General features: G+C 54.8%; 1 protein-coding gene across 2 annotated transcripts; it reads left to right on the top strand.

The window, feature by feature from the left end:
- The first annotated feature begins 5700 nt into the window (after positions 1-5700).
- Positions 5701-21963, top strand: SIDT2 (SID1 transmembrane family member 2). 2 transcript variants are annotated; one of them, XM_069470850.1, is made up of 27 exons: positions 5711-6395; positions 8088-8209; positions 8457-8621; positions 8711-8756; positions 9183-9284; positions 9391-9474; positions 10176-10275; positions 10472-10537; positions 11479-11572; positions 11939-11991; positions 12733-12804; positions 12967-13038; positions 13228-13290; positions 14096-14214; positions 14560-14633; positions 14738-14804; positions 15320-15393; positions 15534-15657; positions 15873-15990; positions 16824-16960; positions 17232-17340; positions 17591-17667; positions 17844-17890; positions 18169-18274; positions 18864-18974; positions 20331-20444; positions 20533-21958. In XM_069470850.1, exons 1-27 carry the CDS (start codon positions 6213-6215, stop codon positions 20593-20595), a joined length of 2562 nt encoding a protein of 853 aa, XP_069326951.1. In that variant the 5' UTR covers positions 5711-6212; the 3' UTR covers positions 20596-21958. The 2 variants fall into 2 exon arrangements, with proteins under 2 accessions (XP_069326952.1, XP_069326951.1); XM_069470851.1 differs by lacking the exon at positions 13228-13290 and having other exon boundaries at positions 5701-6395; positions 20533-21963.
- Positions 21964-22068: the final 105 nt, after the last annotated feature.

Genomic DNA, 22068 nt, shown 5'->3' with positions numbered 1-22068 from the left:
GATGTTATTCCTGCTAATGATAAATAAAGGCAAAACTGAAACAAAATTCAGATATTGCTGTTGGTGACAAAGGGCAAAAGTGAAACAAACTTCACTGAAAACCAAAAACATTCGTAAACTCCTAAGACTTAAAAAGAAAAAAAATTAGAATACTCAAACCAGAAAGATGCTGCACTATGCACTTAATATGAAAGTTTCTGAGATATTTTCTGGAATTATTTGGTTAGAACTAGATAGAATTAATGATAGTTTTTATAGGAAAAGTGAAGGTAGTAGAAAAAGCTATACTGATTCAGAGGAACAAAGGTATTATGAGTAGAGAACATTAACCATTGTGAAGGCTCTGGAATCAATGATACGGGATGTGGCCTGTATCTGAGCTAGTGGATAAAGAGAGGAGACCCTTTCTATTATTGAGAACAACTTGGAAGAAGGACTAGGTAGCTGCACCTCATCTTTAATTTTTTTTTTTTTTTTTAGAGATAAGGTCTCTCTCAGTCGCCCAGGTTGAAGTGCAGTGGCCTGATCATAACTCCCTGTAACCTCAAACTCCTGGGCTCAACCGATCCTCCTGTCTCAGACTCCCAAGTAGCTGGACCTACAGGTGCACATGACCATGGCCAGCTAATTTGTTTAATTTTTGTAGAGATAGAGTCTCACTATGTTGCCCCAGTTGGTCTTGAACGCTTGGCCTCAAGCGATCCTACTGCCTCGGCCTCCCAATGTACTAGGATTCCAGGCATGAGCCACTGTGCCCAGCCCACATGATCTATAGGTACAGTCAGAGATGGGTAAAGCTTCTTTAGTTGCATCTTCCAATTTCTTAGCCAGAAACCCAAGCTTTCTTGAAATAGGAGGATAGCTGGCTCATTTTTATCAGTGATCTTTGGAGGCAGAGATTTGAGTTGATCAATTATTTATCTGCTTGTTTTCTGCAACCTGATGACCAGCCTTGTTTCCTGGAAAGCTCTGATGGTGGTTCCATCACATGGCCAGAGGGAACCAGATGCAGGGCCTGAATGTATGTATTGCGGATGTTTCCCAGTACGAGTGGTGAAAGCCCAGTTTTAGGAAATGGAAAGTGACTGATCTATCTCTGGCAGAAAGTCCTGCGCATTTGGTCAAAGCTACTCTCCCTTGTCTCCCTTTCTATTCTTTAGACAATAGTTTAGGATGATGAATACAGCGAGGCCTAGCTCCCCTGTATTTAGGACAATGGAGGTGAAGTGTGGGGCTCAGAAAGTTTAAGTAACATGCCTAAGTCACACAGTGCAGGGATTTAACTAGAACTTTCTGACATCAAAGTCCTTGTTTTTTCCATAATAGTGTGAAGCTGTGTGACGGGTTTGAGTCCTTATCCCCAGAATGGCAGATTAAATCTTGTGTCTTTCATTCCTAATATGATTCGCATGAAGTTTTCACAGTCCTTAAAGGAGAGATAGCTAGACACAGGAAGCCCAGGGAAAGAACAGAACTCGCATGATGGTGAGAAGCGCTGAACTCTTGCTGCTGGGGCTGCCTATGTCCAGGACAATTCTTTTTGAGCTCCAGATGAACACACTGAGCCCTGTTTATGGCCACAGTGAAAACGAGGAACTTCAAGTCCATTTCCTTCAGAGGGGTTGGTTTTGCAACCTTTTTTTCTGGGTTAAAGTTATACCATTACTTGATTCTAAAGTCTGTTTTGATTCTGGTACCCACCCACAGGCATAGTCACTCCCTACCTCCCAGTTTCCTAAATCACTTGATTGGCTTCGGCTAATCCATTTACCGTGCTCCTTAGAGAATCCAGCTCCTGCCGCAGTCTTCAGGTGATTCTAACAACACCCCTGAGCCAGCTGAAGCTTCCTGCTTGTTCTTTTGCCCCAAACTTCACAAATCCCCTGTGACTTAAGATGGAGCTGGACCCGTGGGTCCAGCAACCTTGTCAGCTGCTTGGTGAATGGTCCAATTTCTTTGGTCCATTCAGCACTCAGGCTCAGGAAGGATGGCCCACAGGGAAAACGAACTCATCTGAGCCTTATGACCCCACCCTGACCCTTGCAGGACTAGGGTTGGGGTTGAGCTTTTTGGATATTATGGAAGAGAATGCAGTAGCTAGACTTGCGCAGAAGGCCAAGAGCACTTCCCTGAGGCCTTGACTTCTCCCCTCTGCACTCACAAGTCTAGCTTTGAGACCCAGCACTGGCGTTTTATGCTGACTGCTGCTGCCAACAAAAAGGCATTCTCTCTCTCTGGGCTGCCAGACCTCAGAAAGGGCCTATTCATAACTGGGTTGTGCTGTTTCCTCCCTGGGGGTGGGGGGAAGTAAGGAAGGTTCTGCAGACGTGGAACAGCAAGGAAATCTGAGGCTGCTGCCCTCCCACTCTGTCTGAACATCCAGGATGCTGAGGATTCAAAGATTAAGCCCTAGAGACTTTGCAAAAGGGAAGGATCCCCTTGAGGTTTGCTTGAATAGCTTTCTCCCAAGATATCGCCAAGAGAAAGGGGGCAAACAGGAATATTGATAATCCACAAGAATATTGATAATCACATTGTTTGGCCCAGAACAGTGGCTCTCAAACTTTATTGTAGAGTTCCTGGAGTGCTCCACCTCCAGAGACTGTAATTCAGTAAGTGCAAATCAGGGTCCTGGATGTGCATTTTAAACAGGTCTAGGGTCACATTTTGACCCAAAGCTTAAGAGGCCAACTTGGAGATATAGTGCAGAAGCCTGTAGTCCCAGTAACTTGGGAGGCTGAAGTGGGAGGATCACTGGAGCCCAGGAGTTCCAGGCCAGCCTGGGGGCGGACACACACACAAACACACAAACACACACACAAAGGCAACTTGGAATGCTTCTTCCTGCCGCCAGCCCCCAGCCTGGGTTTATTCAAGATAGCCACAGCAGAGACTCTGTGGTCCTCAAGTTGTGGTTTTCAGCCTGGCAGTGGCTCACACCTATAATCCTAGCACTCTGGGAGGCCGAGGCAGGAGGATCCCTTGAGCTCAGGAGTTCAAGACCAGCTTGAGCAAGAGTGAGACCCTATCTCTATTAAAAAAAAAAAAAGTTGTGGTTCTCATTCCAGCAAATGGTAGACCATTTAAATGACATCAGGGCTGAGAGCTCAGTGCTGGAGTGTTTCTTAGAGTTTCAGATTATTTACTGGCAAGATGAGCAGGGTCACCATGACAGAGAAAATAAAAGTCCAGTTGGCCAGTTGGACTGTGGAAATCCTACGTTGATTCTCCAAACTGGGGAGCTGACTGCATGGAGGGCTCATTATGAAGATACCTCTTTTTTTATTTTATTTTATTTTATTTTTTTATTTCATCTTATTGTTATGGGGGATACAGAATTGCAGGTTACATACGTTGCCCACGTACCGCCTTTCCCCCCAAGTCAGAGCTCCAGGCGTGTCTGTTCCCCAGGTAGTGCGCATTGCACCCATCATGTAGGTATATGTCCCTCCCCCCCCACCCCCCTTCCCGAGTCAGCACCTTCAAGTGTTACCATTCCCCAAACGGTGCGCAATGCACTCATTGTGTAGGCATACCCCCATCCCCTCCCCCACCCCCCACTGAAGATACCTCTTGTTATCCTGAAGGTCCTCTGATCATTTGTCTGGAAAGAGTACTGGACCAAGGTGCAAAGTTGAGTCTAATGAGCTACTAATGAGCTGATTTTTTCTGGGCTTTACTTCATCCATCTGCATAATGACAGGTTGGCCAAGGAAACCCCTTAGGTTCTCTCTAGCTGACTTTCTAGTGGCTGCAGCTTGCTTCTGGTCTTCATCCTCATTTGTCCAATATAACTCGAACAGTTCCTGGCACATAGTAGCTGCTTATTAAATTTTTTTTTGCAGGAATGAATAAATATTTTTAACTAGTCATAAGGTAAAATAGTTCTTATTGAAACAATGCCCCAGGTAGTTAGGCAGGGCTAGGAGGAGCTGAGACGCCTATAGTCCTGCCAGCTGTGAGAACTCTTGACAAGTGACTGGGCTGGGTGGCTTTATCAAGAAGTCTGACAACTTCCGAGATGGCCACATTTATTTTCCTTTAAACATATCTAATTTGTCTTATAAAAGGAATACATGTACATTGTGGAAAATATGTAAATTTTTAAAAATATAAAAAATAAGCTTGAGGCCAGGCACAGTGGCTCACACCTGTAACCCTAGCACTTTGGGAGGCCAAGGCAGAAGGATTGCTTGAGGCCAGGAGTTTGAGACCAGCCTGAGCAAGAGTGAGACCCCATCTCATCAAAAAAAAAAAAAAAAAGAAAGAAAGAAAAATTAGCTGGGCATGGTGGTGCACACCTATAGTTCCAGCTACTTGGGAGGCTGAAGCAGAATAGCTTGAGCCCAAGAGTTTGAGGCTGCAGTGAGCCATGATGACGCCACTGCAGTCTAGCCATGGTGACAGAGTGAGATCCTGTGTCAAAAAAAAAAAAATTAATTAATTTATAAATTTATAAATAAATTAATAAACCTTAGCTGGGTACAGTGGCACACATCTGTATTTCCAGCCACTCTGGAGGCTGAGGCAGGAGATTGCTTGAGGCCAGCCTGGGCAACATAGCAAGACATTGTCTCAGAAAATAATAATAAAAATAAATAAAGTTTAAAAGCCTCCCACAATCCAGTGATTTTTCTTTTGGTGCTTTTCTATACTTTTGGGATTGGAAGAAAATTATGTGTATGTTTTTTAAATCTCCTGTAATTCAAAGATAACCAGTGTTAAATTTTTAATGCAATTTTTCAACTTTTTTATGCATGTCTATATTTATTTGGAATATATATTCTTTATTCAGTGTCATATCCTGGAATTCTCTGCTTACATGTCCTTTAAAGTCTTAAGCATCATTTTTGATGGTTTCATGATAGAGTAGTGCATTTAACCACTTCCTCAGTAGGGACATTCAAGTTGTTTCCTTCATGTTTTATATTATAAATATCACAGTGATAAGCACAGCTGTGCACACACTTTTACCTGTGTTTCTTATTTTCTCAGGATAGAGTTCCAGGCGTGGAATTATTGGATCAAAGAGTATAAAGCTCTTTAAGCCTCTTGAAACACAGTGCAAAATACTTTGTAGAAAAGTTTTCACCAATTTACACTGATGGTCAGCAGCTTTCAATGAGCTTTGTAACTGCCTCTGCAGAAGAGGGAAAATAGCACCGCAAGCTTGGAAGGCTTCCCTGCAGCTGTGTGGCCCCTCCAGCGGGAGGTGAGAGGCACGGGGGTTCCTTCCACGGTTCTGCCTCAGTGTCCCCCGGCAGGGCCACCGTCCTCTGTCCTAATTCTTTGAGATCTTCATTTTTTAAGATCCCAGGAGAAAAAAAATGGGCCAGGGATGGAGGATGTTAATGGTAATGGCGGTAGGGGCGGGGGGGGGGGAGGAATCCCTATGTTTGAGCAAAGAGAATTTGTCAACAAGAACCCAACACTTGGAGATCCTTCACAGAAACATCCGCCTATTCTAATGTGAATTTCCAGAGGTAATCCGGATTAATGAAAGAGAAGGCGGTAGCCGGGTAGGAGGTGGAGAAGGGGTCGGGGGCTTTGCCCTCCAGCTGGAGGGCTGCGGCCCCTTTAAGGGCAAATCCGGGACCTGGCCCTTTAAATCTGTGTCAGTTTCCACCGACGTCAGCGGGCAGGCCGGCCGCCCCGCTGTTTACCGCCCCGCGGCGCATCACTTTCCGAGTTCTCAGCGCCCGGGCCGCGGCGTCCGCCTGCCCTTAAAGGGCCCGCGCCCGGGAGAACTCGCCGCGCCGCAGGGCGTCGGGTCGCACCGCCCATCACGCCCCTCATCCTCCGACTCTCCTCCCTTCGCGGCCGCTCCTGCCGACGGCCGGCTTCTCCTCCCTCCCCTTTCCCGGCGTCTCCGGGCTCCCGGTAACAAGCCGTCCCTCCTTCTCACTGCCCTGGCCGGGGGCTGCAGGGTCTCGGGACCGTGCTCAGTCCCTCGAGAGCTGGGGCCCCTTCCCGTAGCCCGTACCCCTTCCCTCCCCTCCCCCTCCCGGCCGCCCCCTCCCCTCCGGGGCTCCTGGGAGCGTCTTCCCAGCTCCTGGGAGGAGACATTTCCTAATCTCAGGCCGGGGTTAAAGTTCTGGTCCTGGTGAGATGCTGGAAGCTGCAGCCGTAGCCGCAACCCGTCCCGGAGGTGTCCTGTCGCCTGTCGCCGCCGCCACCACCGCCACCGCTGCGACTGCCGCCCTGCCGGGGCCATGTTCGCTCTGGGCTTGCCCTTCTGGGTGCTCCTGGTGGCCTTGGTCGAGAGCCATCTGGGGGTTCTGGGGCCCAAGAACGTCTCGCAGAAAGACGCCGAGTTTGAGCGCACCTACGTGGATGAGGTCAACAGCGAGCTGGTCAATATCTACACCTTCAACCATACTGTGACCCGAAACCGGGTGAGGGCTGGGGCTGGGCTTGGGGGCTGGGGGTGAGTGGGTGAGCAGACTAGGGCTAAGCAACCTGCCACTCCCCTGCTCTTCAGGAGGCCCCATGCCCATGAATGAGCCACCCCCCCTATGGGTTCCCAGTTCCCAGAACCACATTGGAGCCTCTTGACCAGTCCTCCTTCCTTGGCCACCAGTTTTTCTCTGAGGCTCCAACTGGACAGTTTTTGAAGTTGTCTCATTCCCATCTTCTTTACGACCCCCATCCTTCGACCAGTGGTGGTCTGAACAGGCCTGGCCTGCTGCCTACCCTAGCCCCCAGGGTCTGACAGCTCTGTGGGGTCCGGGTGCAAGGAGAAGCAGGCTTGCTACTGGGCTTGCCCACAAAACCTCAGGGGAGTGAGACTGGCCCCGAACTGAAAGGCTCTGCCCAGGCAAGTTACAGCTCAGACTCCCAGGGGGATGAATGCAGGACTTCGTAGACCTCTTCCTGCCTGGAAAAACCAGCTGGTCTTGTAAGTTGAGGGTAGCAGAGATAAGGCCAACTGCAAGTTGGATGGAAAGGGAAAGGGAGTTTGTTCACTGTGAAGAATCCACCTCACCCTGACTTCTCTTTCATTTCTTCCCGGGTTGTGAGTCCCCTGGTTGAACATGGGCGTACCTAGGTCTGGGAAGTTGAAGTCTAGACCTCAGGCAGATCTGAGATTGAGTGAATTTTTGCAGCCTGGCTGTGTGGTCTCCTGCCCAGCTCTCTCTTTCTCTCTCTCTCCCTCTGCCTCTCTCTATGACTGGTTTTACTGGGAAGCTGCGACTGGTTTTACTGGGAAGCAGCAGGGTTGAGATGGGGAATCTGATTTTTTTCAGAATGGGGAGGGGTTTGGTTGTATGGCAGGCCAGGATCTGCCCTCAGTGCCTGGTTCTCTGAAGTTTGATCTCCTCCTGCTTGGAGCTGTTTCTTCCTTTTTTCCCATATCTGAGGTCACCCCAAGAGCTGTGGCCTCTTCCCTTTTGGGAAATGCTGTCCTAGGACTTGGGTTCCAGCAGTCCAATAACAAGCATTCCCAGGATTTATTTAGTTTTATTTTTTCTTTAAGCTCCTACTGTCCTATGTATGTTCCTCCATAGCTCCAAGGGTATCATTTTATAGAGGGGGAAACTGAGGCTCAGAGATGTGAAGTGCCTTTTCCACAGCCCTGTCCCTTGGTCAGACCTAAGGATACAACTTGGCTTTGGCCCCATGGGCTCTGGCCCCCAGATTAGTTGAACTGGAGCTGCCTGCTGGTCTCCTGGCACACAAGGAAGAAGGTTAAGGAGTACTTCTTGCTCTCCTGTGTCCACATATGTCATGTGTGTGTGTACACATGTATGTGCAGGCCTGTGCGTCCCATGCACATGGATAGAAATGGGGTATCCCGGAGACTTCCAAGGCCTCTGTTGCGTTTCCTGTTGGGGAGTTAGGCCCTGCACACACCTGCCGTCCAGGAGCTGGTCTCTTCTATAAGCCTCTCCTCTAACTCAGTGCAGGTCCCTCCTGCAGACTAGGGGTTGTTCTGGCAGAAGAAGGCATGAAGGCAGCTTCCCAGCCTGACCAGAACGGAGAAGGAACAGTGGCTGGCCTGAGGGAGCGCAGGGCTCACAGTCTCTGGAGCCATGTGTCCCGGTGGCCGATGCTTGAGAGAAGAGCATTTCCATGTCATCCTGCAGACGGAGGGCGTGCGTGTGTCGGTGAACGTCCTGAACAAGCAGAAGGGGGCGCCTTTGCTGTTTGTGGTCCGCCAGAAGGAGGCTGTGGTGTCCTTCCAGGTGCCCCTAATCCTGCGAGGGCTGTGAGTAGGACCTGGGGATCAGGGACCTTGCCCAGAGCCTCACCCAGGAACCCCCTGTTTCTCTTCCGCATTCCCCGAGCCTGGAGGCTGGTCAGAGCCATGAGGCCAAGTCCCCAGCTGGAGCTTGCTTACCCACCTAGGGGCAGGGAGGTGGTGGAGACCGGACAGGAGGAACTGGGGCCTTGCTGCTCTGGAGTGGCAGGCCAGCTGGGGCAGAAGCAGGTCCTGACTCTGCTTTGGGCCACAGGTTTCAGCGCAAGTACCTCTACCAAAAGGTGGAACGCACACTGTGTCAGCCCCCCACCAAGAATGAGTCTGAGGTCCAGTTCTTCTACGTGGATGTGTCCACCCTGTCACCAGTCAACACCACGTACCAGCTCCGCGTCAGCCGCATGGATGACTTTGTGCTCAGGTCTGCAGGGTAGAACGAGGGGACCATGGGGCCTGTCCTCCTTCCCGAGCTATGGGAGTGACTGTGGGGAGCTATTCTCTGTCCTGCAGGACCGGGGAGCAGTTTAGCTTCAACACCACAGCAGCCCAGCCCCAGGTAACATCTCCCTGTCGGCCACCCCTCAGCAGGAGAAATGGGGGAGCTCGAGCTTGAGAATAAGGTGGTCAGTGGTCTTTGCCGGGGCGTTCAAGTCGGTCATGTTCTCCTTGAGGGGACTCTCTGGAAATGGAAGCTCTGGCCTTGAGGGGGTGAGGGACAGACAGTGCGGGACAGTGTGGACACATGGGGTCTGGTTGCCGTCTGTCCCACTCTGCTTCTCAGGCACTGTCCTGAGTGTGCAGCTGAGGTGGAAGGGGATGATCCACAGAAAATGGGGCTGCTATGGTCAAGGCCCCAGAGAGCCTCCACACCCAACCCTGAGAGGATTCTGGGTCCTTGCTAATGGGAGACTGTTTCCTCCCAGAGGGGCTGAGGGAGCATGCTCATGAGATGGGGCTCTCCCCGCCCCTCCTATGTCCTCAGTACTTCAAGTATGAGTTCCCTGAGGGAGTGGACTCGGTGATTGTCAAGGTGACCTCCAAAAAGGCCTTCCCCTGCTCAGTTATCTCCATCCAGGACGTCCTGGTGAGTTGCCTGCTCTTGTACTCTCCACCGACAGGCAGCAGGGCTGCTAAAGACAGGGGCAGGCCTAGGTCCCCATCCATCTGCCTCTCCCTTCCTCCCTCTGTAGTGCCCTGTCTATGACCTGGACAACAACGTTGCCTTCATCGGCATGTACCAGACTATGACCAAGAAGGCAGCCATCACTGTGCAGGTAGGAGACACGCATGGCCCTGGGGGAGGTGTGGCCAGGCAATAGACTGGGTAACTTTCCAAGCCCTTGCTCCTTTTCCTCTGCCCATTCCTATCTCACACAAGACCGAGTCTTGGCCCTCCAGTCCTTGTGACTTTGAGTCCCCTGATATATGTGAGAGTTGAGCCATCATCCCAGTCACCCTTGGGGATCGGAAGGAGCGGCTGTCATATTTGCTTCATTCATTGTAACAATGGTGAGGCGAGGAAGGGGCCCCAGAGCCCGGGCCGATGCTGGGTGTTACCCTTGGCTAAGACTGGGGACAGGGTGGGGGAAGCCATGTGTTCACTTCGCTACATCAAGTCATGCCACTGACGGGGCAGTCTTGCAACCGCACTTCTCCTGGCTGATGCCCGACCTGTAGCAGCACAAACCATGTGTAACACACATATTTGCTCACCTGGCCCCACGTGGTGTAGGCGCAGGATCTGGGCTCTGGTGCCAGGTAATCCTGGCACTACCACTTATTGGCAGTGTGACCCTCAGCTAACTTCTCTAAGCCTATCCAGCAGGGAGAGTAATAGTACTTATCTTAAGGGTCTTTGTGAGGGTTAAGTAAAATAACGTCTATAAAGAGTTTAGCGTAAGGTCTGGCCCAAGGTAAGATTCAGAAGAGGATGATGATGGGGATGTTCGTGATGATGTCCGTCCTCGTCCTGCAGCGCAAAGACTTCCCCAGCAACAGCTTTTACGTGGTGGTGGTGGTGAAGACCGAAGACCAGGCCTGCGGTGGCTCCCTGCCTTTCTACCCCTTTGGAGAAGGTTCGTTTGTGCCCTGGGCCTGGCTAGGGATGGGGAGGGTTGGTCTCGTTCTGGGAGGAAGAACAGCCTGCAGGGGTGATTGGTGGACCTGGTGGCACATGGATGTTTGGACTCAGACTCTCCAAGGCCTGGTCCCACCAACTCCAGCCAGGCTTCAGGCTCCTACTTTTATATCAGTTTGACATTTTCCTTCCAGATGAACCAGTGGATCAAGGGCACCGCCAGAAAACCCTTTCGGTGCTGGTATCTCAAGCTGTCACGTGTGAGTGTGGGTGGCTGAGTGGGGATGGACAAGCCTCTCTGGCTCTTCCTTTCGGACCTGGGGTGTGGGGTGTTCCCTGTGCAAGCAGGCCAATGGGGCAGGAGCGGGAGCGACCTTGGCATTGGCTTCCAGATAGAGAGGACCAGGAAACGAGTTCCAGCGTAATGTGGTACGGAGAGTCTGAGACTAAAGATTGAAGTACTGAGTTCTAGTTCATTCTCTGCCACTTATCAGCAGTGTAATCTCATTGAGCCTCAGTTTCCCTGTCTGTCTATAACAGAGGTAATAAAACTTGTCCCATTAATCTCACTAAGTTGTGAGGTTTAGCATAACATTAGCAAGAAAATACTGGGCCTGGAGTCGGTGCTCAGTAAACATTTACTGAGTGATTAAGTGGGGCTCTTAACAAATAGGAAAGTATTAGGGAAAAATAAGGGATTGTGACGGGAGGGGAAAGGAGCTGCCTCTCCTGTATGGGTTATTTATTCAGCAAATATTTATTGAGCACTTCCTGGGTGCCAGGTGGTATGCTGGTGCCTGGCCCTTAGGGAGCTCCTGTCTGCAGGGACGGGAGGCTATTGCTCTGCAGGACGAGGAGAGCTGTGCTGAGCAAAGCACAGGCTACTGTGGGGACGCAGAACCGAGAAGCTTCTTAGAGGGTACAGTCCCTGAGCTGTGGCTTGAAGGTTAAGTCAAGATGGAGTTTTCAAAAAGTAGAAGTGAAAGTTCTAGCACAGGAGCAACATGAGCAAAGATAGGGTCATGTCAGAGTTTGGCATGTTTGGGGACTGCCGGTTGCTCACTCTGGCCCGGGCGAGGTTTGAGGGGAGAGGTGGTAAGAGATCGGGCTGGGCAGAGAAGCCAGATCCCAGAGGCCCTTGGGTGCCATGATGGGAAGCGTGAGGTTTTGCTGTGTTTACCTTCTTGCTTCCCTCCCGCAGCTGAGGCCTACGTAGGTGGGATGCTGTTCTGCTTGGGCATATTTCTCTCCTTTTACCTGCTGACCGTCCTCCTGGCCTGTTGGGAGAACTGGAGGTAAAGTGGAACTGCTGGGCCCTCCCCCGGTCTGGGGTGGGTTTGGCAGGGCACGTCAGGGAGACAGGCTGGCAGGATCTGAGCTGGCCCAGAGTATTCTGCGCCATCCACAGGGCATGGGGAGGCAGGTCCCTGTTAGGGTCTGTGGTCCATGGGCCTCTCCTCTGGAAACCAACCCCTCCCCTCAACCTTCTTCTTCCTAAGCAGGAAGAGCCTGTATTGCTCTCTAGCCTGAGAGTAGCCCTTGGATCCAGGGTGGAGGACAAGGTTTTAGGGATCAGAGTGGGATAGAGAGGGGAGAAGGAAAACCAGCCCAGCACTAAGGGTCTATCCCATCTGGGTGGCCTTTGGATTCTGTCCCTGCAGGCAGAAGAAGAAGACCCTGCTGGTGGCCATAGATCGAGCCTGCCCAGAAAGTGGTACCTCCAGGGGCCTGGGTGGGGAGGAGGGGCCTGTGTGTTTTGGAGGGGACAGTGGTGGCTGGTTGACTCAGGGGTTGGAGGAGGAAGGGCTGGGAGCTTCTGAATGTTCAGACTGGGAGTCACACTCTGCACATGGGAACAGGGCTGGGGTATTGTGCCAATCCATTCCTGCCACAAACACCTTAGTGGCTGTCACTCGATTTGTTCTCTGTGTTTATCTACACTGTCTGCCTGCCTCAGGCAGTGCCGCTCACAGTCTCTGGGATTATTAACCTTTCATTTTCTCTCCCTTCCTCCCACCCCTCCCTCTCCTTCTATGCCCCCTCCTGCTTGGGACCTTCTCTCTCAGCTTCTCTCCTGGGTAAGCTCCAGATGCTGCGGGCAGAGGAGCTGGCGTCCAGCGTGGGGAGGGAGGTGAAGCACAGGGCTGCTGGCGGGACCTGGGCAGGCCAGATGATGCTGTGCTTGCTGCTGGTAGCTTAGAAGTGTCAGTCCCTTGACCTTCCGCCCTCTCCAGGGAGGACGAACAGTGGTGGTGTCTCCATGGGAGAGGCAGGTGGAGGTCGGGCAGGTGCTGGGGGTGGGAGTGAGAGGCGTTTACCTGGAGAGGTGCTTATTCTTTGCTGCTGGCATGGCCTGTCTGCGGCTGTTTTGTCTGGATTCTCCCTTTTCTCGTCTCCCTGGCTCTAGGCCTCTCTCTGCTTCCAGGGCTAAGGGGACCTCGACTTCTCGTTGTAGGTCACCCTCGAGTTCTGGCGGATTCCTTTCCTGGCAGCTCCCCTTATGAGGGTTACAACTATGGCTCCTTTGGTACGTGTCAAAGCCAGAGGCTGTGCTTGCCTTCCACAGCCTGGTCTCCTTAGGCTGCCGCCTCCTGATGCCCCTGCCCTGCTCAGAGCCCCTTAGGGATGGTCCAGCATCCCCTTCCCTGCAGTCTCTCCTGCCTACCTCACCACTGATCGTTTCCTGCAGAGAATGGTTCTGGATCCACCGATGGTTTGGTTGACAGCGAGGGCACTGGGGACCTCTCTTATGGTTACCAGGGTGAGTGGGCCGGGCAGGGAGGGGCTGTGTGGTGCAGGGCTGGTGTTGGCTGGGTGAACCGTCATGGTGGGCGGATGCCTCTTCTGCCAGGTGCTGGAACCAGGGAAGGGCCTGCTGTTTTCCTGCCCCTCTCCCTCATTCTCTCCTCCTTGGTCCTGGTTCCTTGGTAACTTTCCCTTTCCTTTGAAGGGCACGACCAGTTCAAGCGGCGCCTCCCCTCTGGCCAGATGCGGCAGCTGTGCATTGCCATGGGTAGATGTGGGGAGGGGGTGGGGCCGCCCTGCCAATCAGCTCCTGCCAGGGCACTTGACTGCCGGCCAGACAGACGCTTTGTGCATGGCTTCCCCATCTGATGCCAATGATTTCCAGCTCTGTGTCTTCTGAGATAGGCGGGCACTGGCCCGGATGCTGGTGGGCTGGCACTTCAGCTGCCCCTAGCCCAGGTGTTCTAGCTTGCTGTCTTCTTTGCCTGCTGGGGCAGCGCTTGAGGGCATGGGTGTCACATTCTGGGCCCTGGGGGCTTTGGTCAGGCAAGGTCACAGGAGGAGGCTTCTGAAGGCAAGAGACAAAACAGGCCAAAGGAGAGATGCTCTTTCTAGAGGCAGCATCATGCCCCGATGGTGCTCCACACCCACTGGGTCTTAACCCAGGGCCGGCCAAGGCAGTGTCGTCTCAGAACCCACAGGGCTGGGTACCTTCTAATCAGCATGACTTGCCGAGTTCAATCCTGTGACTTACGTCCGGGGCCTAGGGTCTGCCCGGTGTCCTGGCTTGGGACGCCCTAGCTCGGCGAGGGGAGCCAGGAGTAGAGCGAGGCTGGAGCAGGCCGTGTTTGATGGCCTCTTTGCACAGCCCACCCTTGCTCCCCGCTAGGACTTGGGAGCACCTGATATGTCCTCCCAGCCCCTGGGTCCGTCTCCACCCCTGCTTGGAGCCCCAGCCTACAATTTACCTCTTCCTCACCACCTAGTAATTTTTACAGTGGCCTCAGATGGGTGGGGACAGACCAGGGGTTTTGCGCTCACCAGCACAACCCCTCCCTCCCTGCCCTTCCCAGGCCGCCCCTTTGACCCAGTGGGTACTCGGCCACGGCTAGACTCAATGAGCTCTGTGGAGGAGGATGACTATGACACGTTGACGGACATCGATTCAGACAAGAATGTTATTCGCACCAAGGTCTGACCTGAGGGCCTGGCCTGGGCAGGGGCTTCCTGAGGACGGGGCATTCTGTGCTCAGGCCCTTGTGTGTTTCCCACTGACACAGTATTTTAGGGAAGGGGAGGGAAAGAGGTCAGCCGGGGCGGCGTAGATTCCTGGGGAAACTAATTCAACCTCCAAACCCTTCCCGACTGATGGGCCAAACCCTCTTGGTCCTACTGGCTGCAGCAGTGGGGTGGCCTAGAACCCTGCCCCCCTGAGTCCGGGCCTGTCTGAGGGAGGCCCCTGCTGTCCACTCCAATCTGAGCGACAGGGGCATCTCCCAGGCGGCGGGTAAGTGGGGCTCGCTCCTGCTTCTCCCAGCAATACCTCTATGTGGCCGACCTGGCACGGAAGGACAAGCGCGTGCTTCGGAAAAAGTACCAGATCTACTTCTGGTGAGTGGGCCAAGCAAACTGGGCTTCCTGTGATTGGGGGGTGGTACTGGCAGATGATGCGGCGGCTTCTTAGGTCCCCCCCTCACTGCTGCCCTCTCGCTCAGGAACATCGCCACCATCGCCGTCTTCTACGCCCTTCCTGTGGTGCAGCTGGTGATCACCTACCAGACGGTGAGAGGGCAGGGCTGGGCCACCGCCCGGGCCACCGCCCCGGCGTGGTGCTCTGGAATGAGCACAGGTCTTAGGTCATGGGGCCTGGGTTCAAATCCCACTCTGCCCCACCCGGTGCGTGACCTTGGACAGATCACTTAACCCCCCTGAGCAGCAGTTTCTCCATCTGCAGAGTGGGGGCAGCGTGATACCATTGACAGCACCTTCCCCGGGAGGCTGTGGGGGTTATGAAACAGTGTTGGTTTCCCTTCCCTTTTCTCTGTACTGTGGGCCAAGAGCTTCCATCCTGGTCACGCTCGGGCTTTTAGCCACACCTAATGAGGGGGAGCGTGACTGTGCTGGCTGGCATCGCTCTTTCCAAAAGCAGCCTGTGGCTAGTGTACCGTGTGGCCATACCTGCCAGCAGTGGTGGCACTTGCTCTGTTTTGCCACACGGCCCGGGGGGTGTGGTGTGGGCTGTGGGCAGAGTGGGGCGTGTTAGCAGCCCCACTCCCTGCCCTCCACTCCTGCTGCAGGTGGTGAATGTCACAGGGAATCAGGACATCTGCTACTACAATTTCCTCTGCGCCCACCCACTGGGCAACCTCAGGTGGGGACCGTGCTGGGAGGCCCCCTTCTCTGGGCCAAGGGTGAACCAGGGCGGGGCAGGGCTTTGCAGATACCTGCCTGGGCTGGAGTAGAGGCCTGGGCATGAGGCCCAAGCAGTGCGCCTTGTGTTGCCCTTTCTAGCGCCTTCAACAACATCCTCAGCAACCTGGGGTACATCCTGCTGGGGCTGCTCTTCCTGCTCATCATCCTGCAGCGGGAGATCAACCACAACCGGGCCCTGCTGCGCAACGACCTCCACGCCCTGGTGAGGGACACGCCTGCCTGCTGAGGCCTTGGCTCCAGGATGCCCTTGCTGGCAGGCGTGGCATGGCCCTGCCCCCTACCCCCAACCTGCCCGGACCGGCCTGCCCTGCACACACACACCCCAACCCTCCTCCTCCTCCTCCACTCCTCTCTGGGCTCCCTCTTCTGGGCCCCTTCCTATCTCACTTCCTCCCTCCCTTCCCTTCTCCCCAACAGGAATGTGGGATCCCCAAGCACTTTGGTCTCTTCTATGCCATGGGCACAGCCCTGATGATGGAGGGCCTGCTGAGTGCTTGCTATCACGTGTGCCCCAACTACACCAATTTCCAGTTTGGTGAGTGAGGCCTCCCTCTTCTTTGGCCGAACCCATAGCCGGGACCTGCCTGAGTCCTCCACCATCCCTAGTCACCCACAGGGATCCCTAAGACTCAGCCCAGTAGAAAACGCCAAGGCTGGGATGCTTGTGTGTGCACCTGTCCTAGCATAGAGAAAATTGGCATCTGCATGCTGTTTCATTCATCTGTTGAGCTTTTCTTTTTTTTTTTTTTTGAGACAGAGTCTCACTCTGTTGCCCGGGCTAGAGTGCAGTGGCGTCAGCCTAGCTCACAGCAACCTCAAACTCCTGGGCTCAAGCGATCCTCCTGCCTCAGCCTCCCAGGTAGCTGGGACTACTGGCACGCGCCACCATGCCCGGCTAATTTTTTCTATTTTTAGTTTTTTGGCTAATTTCTTTCTATTTATAGTAGAGGCGGGGTCTCACTCTTGCTCAGAACTCCTGAGCTCAAGCAATCCTCCTGCCTCAGCCTCCCAGAGGGCTAGGATTACAGGCTGTTGAGCTTCTCTTATGTAAATGTGTGTGCAAGCGCTCAGGAGACTGAGATCATTGAGAAATGGTCCTGATTTCTGATGCTCACAGACTAAGACAGTCACACTAAGTTGTCCTTGCTGTCAGGACATGTCAGACTCTGTAACAGCCTGGGGGTGGCAGTGTGGGGTGGCAGGTACAGTTAAGGGACTGGCGTTCAAATGCCACCCTGTCACCTGCTACACTCTGTGCCCGTAGCAAGGTGTTGGGGCTCTCTCTTCCTCTCTGAATGTCAGGGCCAGGAGTTCTCTGCTGAGGCCTGGTGGGTGTTTCTGTAGCTCACTCCATGTCCCCCAACCTAGACACGTCGTTCATGTATATGATCGCGGGACTCTGCATGCTGAAGCTCTACCAGAAGCGGCACCCTGACATCAACGCCAGTGCCTACAGCGCCTACGCCTGCTTGGCCATCGTCATCTTCTTCTCCGTGCTGGGCGTGGTGAGGGGCCTGACCTGCTCCGCCTCGAGCCCGCTGGCTTGCTCTGCCCACCCTATAGGATAGGAAAGGGGCCCGTGTGTTCACACACGTGGGCATGCACACCCCCTCTCTGCCTCCTGCAGAAGAGATCCCCGCTCCTTCCCTGAGATGCCTTCCTGGGCTCCCCCTCAGAGTCCCGGCCTGGCCAAGCAGTGAGCCCCAGGAAGGGCGGGCCATGGGAGCAGCATCCCTCGGGGCCTCCTCACCTCTGCCCCCGGTGGCCTCCCGACAGGTCTTTGGCAAAGGGAATACGGTGTTCTGGATCATCTTCTCCATCATCCACATCATTGCCACCCTGCTCCTCAGCACGCAGCTCTATTACATGGGACGCTGGAAGCTGGGTGAGGGCATGCCCAGGGCAGGGCCTGTGGGAGGGGGCCTGGAGGGCCTCATGGAATGAGGGGTGGTGGCCTCAGGGACCTGGACACCCAGGAGACACTCAGGTTCTGGAGGAACCACTGGGCAAGGAACCCGATGAGGCCTGGGCATTGCTCTGCCCACTGAAGGCCCCAGCTCCTCAGCTGGCCCAGGCCAGGGGTCCAGCAAGGAAGGGCGCCCTGTGCCTCTCAGCACCATCCCCTCTCCCTGCAGACTCCGGGATCTTCCGCCGCATTCTGCACGTGCTCTACACCGACTGCATCCGGCAGTGCAGCGGGCCCCTCTACGTGGTACTGCCGGGCTCCGCGTCCCCTTTCTCCTCTGTCCCCTCTCATCCCTCCAGCGGGGCGGGGGGCATAGCTGAGAACCCAGGGTAGGGGTGGGGGCCAGCTGACTGGGGCCTTCCTCCTCTTCTCCCCCGTCTCCCTTCCCCCTTCTCAGTCCCCGTGTCTCTGCGTCCCTGCAGGACCGCATGGTGCTGCTGGTCATGGGCAACATCATCAACTGGTCTCTGTGAGTCTGGCCGTTGTTTGTGGTGGCCCGGCTGGGTGGACCGCTGGGGACTGGGCCAGCCACTGGCTGCCTTGGAGGCAGTGGACAACTTCTTAATGTTGAGCATGAGAAATGGGGGCTGAGGACAGAGGTGTTGGCACCTGGGCTTCTGGAATCTTCGGGCGGCCTCTGAACCCAGCCCCACATCATAATGAAGCATGGTGGGGGTAGGGGCAAGGAAGAGCCCCTTTCTTGCTCTTGGCCCCCCAGCTCCACCAGCCCCTCACCCTTCTTGCCAGGGCTGCGTACGGGCTCATCATGCGCCCCAATGATTTCGCCTCCTACCTGCTGGCCATTGGCATCTGCAACCTGCTGCTTTACTTTGCCTTCTACATTATCATGAAGGTGAGCGGGGAATGAGCCGCCCCGTCAGCTGCTCTGCTTCTGGGGGACGGAGACAGGCATGGTCTGCCTGGGGCAGCACTTAGGGGGCGTGGGGAGTTTTCTGTGCATCTGTCTGTGCCAGTGAGGCTTGAGGCGGCGACAGGCTAAAGCCTCTGTGTGTGCCCCCTGCGAGCCAGCTGCAGCGTGAAGGCCATTCACTGAGCCGCTTCCGTGTCCTGTGACTGTCCCAAGTTGTTAAGGGCCCCTTTCAGTGCAGGAGGGACTGAGAGGAGGTAGGAGCTGAACTGTGGTGGGCCGGGGCCTCTGAGGACCAAGCTTCCCGAGGGACCCCCGGCCAGTGTGCTTTGCCGGCACAGGGTTCTGGGTACAGGGAGGCCCAGCCAGTGTGGACGTTAGGGCGAGGACCGCAGGCTGCTGCTGTGGGAACACGCTGAGCTCTGTGGCTGTGGGAGGTGGTATGAAGCCAAGACGGCTGCCTCAGGGATTGGTCCTGAAAGCCTGGGAGGGCACCGGGAGGGAAACTCGGAGAGGCAGGGAAAGGGGTGGGGAGGCCCGGCCCTCAGGCTGTTGTCCCTTCCTCAACCCCCAGCTCCGGAGCGGGGAGAGGATCAAGCTCATCCCCCTGCTCTGCATCGTCTGCACCTCCGTGGTCTGGGGCTTTGCGCTCTTCTTCTTCTTCCAGGGGCTCAGCACCTGGCAGGTGAGTAGGACCCACAGGCTCATCGTGAGCCAACAAATGCCAATCTTTTTTCTTTTTTAAATAAGAGATGGGGTCTTGCTATGTTGCCCAGGCTGGTCTTGAACTCCTGGCCTCAAGTGATCCTCCCAAAGTGCTGGGATTACAGGTGTGAGCCACCATGCCCAGCCTAATCTTTTTAAACACTGTTGGGGAAGCACCTGCCATGGGCCAGCAATTCCATAGCTGCTTTCTCATTTACTTCTCCTGGCACGCAGCATTCCAGCCTGGAGAGAGCTCCATGTTACTTAGGAGGCAGCTGAGGCTCAGAGAGGCCAAGTGACCTCCCCAAGGGCACACAGCCAGTGAGTGGCACAGCTGGGATTTGAGGCCAGAGAGGTCAGGCTCTCTCCCCTTTGTCTCACAGGGTACCTATCATGTGTCAGGCTCTACTTCTGTGATCAGAACTAAGTCTGCCATGGTCTCTGCTTCTGAGGCACTCACAATCTAGTTCCAGAGACAGAGAGAGACTATTAGTACGTGTCTTGCTGTTTACAATCTGATTCATGAAATGAAGGGCACAGGCATGATGGGGCCAGGGGAATGTGCAGGAGGACAGAAGACAGAGAGGACTCTGTGAGTTAGGAGTCCAGGAGCGCTTCCTGGAGGAGGGGGCCTTGTTGCCTTGTTCTTGGCCATAAAAGCTCTGGGAGACAGGGGAGGGCCCTATTGCCCAGACATGCTGTGACCTGAGTAGTGACACAGGCAGATTTGGAGGTCAGTGAATGCACTAACTGGGGAGCCAGGCGAGGACTGAGAGCTCCTTGTGGGCAGGGCAGGTCTTGGTCATGTCTTTGGCCTCAGCATGCGGCACGGACAGCCCCAGACACGGGGGATGATCAGTACATGTGTGTGGGATAGAGGGTAGAGCGGGGAGGACCTTGAGTGCCACCGGTCATGGCTACTGTCCTTGAGCAGGGGTATGACCTGACAGTAGTGCTGCGGAGGGAACAGTGAGCCTGGAGACAGCGCAGGCCGGAGTCCAGGCAGGGGAATGCGTTAGGAGGCCTTCTGGAACCTCTGAGTTGAAGGCGTTCCAAGGTTATTACAGCCTCAGCCTTAGATCAAAAGACGAGATTCTGAAGGGAGGAAGACAAGAGTGAAGGGAAAGGACGAGCAGAAGCCGGCGGACTCGGGGGGAAGTTTGTATCCAAAGGCCATTTCTCAGATGAGGGGGACAAGGGCGAGAGACGAGTCAGAACGGGGTGCCTTCCTTCCTGGTGCAGGAAGTGGGGTGCCCTGGAGTGAGAGGGGAGGGGGCCCCGGCCCTGGCCTTGCCAGAGCAGGGTCAGCAGGAGGCTGTCTCTGCTCCTCCCCCAGAAAACCCCCGCAGAGTCGAGGGAGCACAACCGAGACTGCATCCTCCTCGACTTCTTTGACGACCACGACATCTGGCACTTCCTCTCCTCCATCGCCATGTTTGGGTCCTTCCTGGTAGGCGGGACCTGGCCCAAACTGGGAGGGTAAAGTAGAGGTGGAGGTTGCCTCTCTCTCTGTGGCTGACCTGGCGTCCGTCCCCCAGGTGTTGCTGACACTGGACGACGACCTGGATACCGTGCAGCGGGACAAGATCTACGTCTTCTAGCAGGAGCCTGGCCCTTCACTGCACCTCAGGGGGCCCTGAGCTCCTCTGTGTCACGTGCCCGGCACCTGTGTAGCGCCGGGGGCATGAGTCCCAGCACTGCTGCCCAGCACTGCATAGTGGCGGGACAGCGAGGCCTGGCCTAGGCCTGACCTGGGACAGTCATGGGGTGGCATCGAGCCTTGTAGCTGCCCTCTGCCGGGGAGGAGGCCTGCTCCCCTGAAACCCCAGACATTGGCCAAGTTGCTGCTTTCTTCTCAGTGTTGGGCCGTCCTTTGGCTCTCCGTTTGTCCCTCCGCAGGGGGGAGGAGGGAAGGTGATGCCCTCCCCATCTCATGCCTTGCACTCGGCTCATCCTCCTCACCACCTCCCAAGCCTGGGTCCCAAAGCCCTTCCCTCCTGCCGCGCACCCACTGCAGGACCTGCTCTGGGGCCTGAGTCTCTGTCCTATACCAGGGCCCCAGTTCCCTTTGGGGCTGCACCTGGCTGCCATCACTGCCCACGCCGGTCAGCCAGGATGGAGGAGAGTGTGGGACTCTGGGGGCTGGCCAGCTGGTGCCAGACTTTTGGTGCTAAGGCCTGCAAGGGGCCCAGAGCAGTATGTACCCTCGTCCTTCTGACCTGTGCTCAGGGCCGGCTCTTTAGCAATGTGGTCAGCCCAATGTGAGAACCGCCTTCTCGTCTGAGAGGCTAAATTCAGAGGTCACCTCCTTGTCCCATCAGTCCCCAGACTGATGCCAGCACCAGGACTGGAGGAGAAAGTGACTCACCCCTTCCCATCCTTTCCAGGCCCTTAGTCCTGCCAAGCCCCAGCTGGGGGCCTTTCAGTGCCATTGACACTGCCCAAGAATGTCCAGGGGCAAAGGAGGATGATACAGAGCCCAGCCCATCCTGCCTTCACAGCTGCGGGAGCCCAGTGCCTACCTTAGAAAGGGGCTTAAGGAAGGGACGTGCTGTGTGCCTCTGTGTCCGCAGTCCCAGCCTCACTCTAGGACCCAGGCTGGCTTCTGAGTTTCCGTCCAGTCTTCAGCCAGGTTCTGTGTTAGTCGCACACGTCCATACTTACGAAACCTTGGAGTTTACACTGAGTCGCCCCAGTTCGGGGCTCCCCTGGCAGCTCTGGTCCTTGGATCCCTTCATCGCACCCCATCCATTCCAGATGCCAAGGATGGGGGAGGTCGGGTCAAGCCTCTGCCTCGGGGATGGGAATGTGTTTTATTCTCCCAACTTTGTTTTTATAGCTCTTCTTGGGCTGGGTGGAGGAAGTGGGTCTGAATGTTTTTTTCAGGACTCCGTTTTACGTCTGTCCGTGCTCCGGTTGCATTTCTGTTTTCTATGAATGAGTTTGCATTCAATAAAGAAACAACCAGAAGCAGCTCTTGGGGACTTGCTTGCTCTCCCTTTCTGGGCAGAAATGTTGGGGATGAGGGGTGCAGGGGCCCTCCATTTCCCTTTTCTCCTGGCCTGCCTTTCTCT

Source organism: Eulemur rufifrons, chromosome 6 (genome assembly GCF_041146395.1).
Source record: "Eulemur rufifrons isolate Redbay chromosome 6, OSU_ERuf_1, whole genome shotgun sequence".
Classification (NCBI taxonomy): Eukaryota; Metazoa; Chordata; class Mammalia; order Primates; family Lemuridae; genus Eulemur; species Eulemur rufifrons.
Note: the sequence above shows the minus strand (reverse complement) of the source record. Positions and strands in the feature narration are given on the sequence as shown.

What these genes read in the sequence shown, in the direction of transcription:
- SIDT2 (XM_069470850.1), top strand. Translation starts at nt 6,213, where the DNA reads ATGTTCGCTCTGGGCTTGCCCTTCTGGGTGCTCCTGGTGGCCTTGGTC. An exon ending in CCACAGCAGCCCAGCCCCAG is followed by an intron (nt 8,757 to 9,182) that starts GTAACATCTCCC and finishes CTATGTCCTCAG; the next exon opens with TACTTCAAGTATGAGTTCCC. An exon ending in CACCCACTGGGCAACCTCAG is followed by an intron (nt 15,394 to 15,533) that starts GTGGGGACCGTG and finishes TGCCCTTTCTAG; the next exon opens with CGCCTTCAACAACATCCTCA.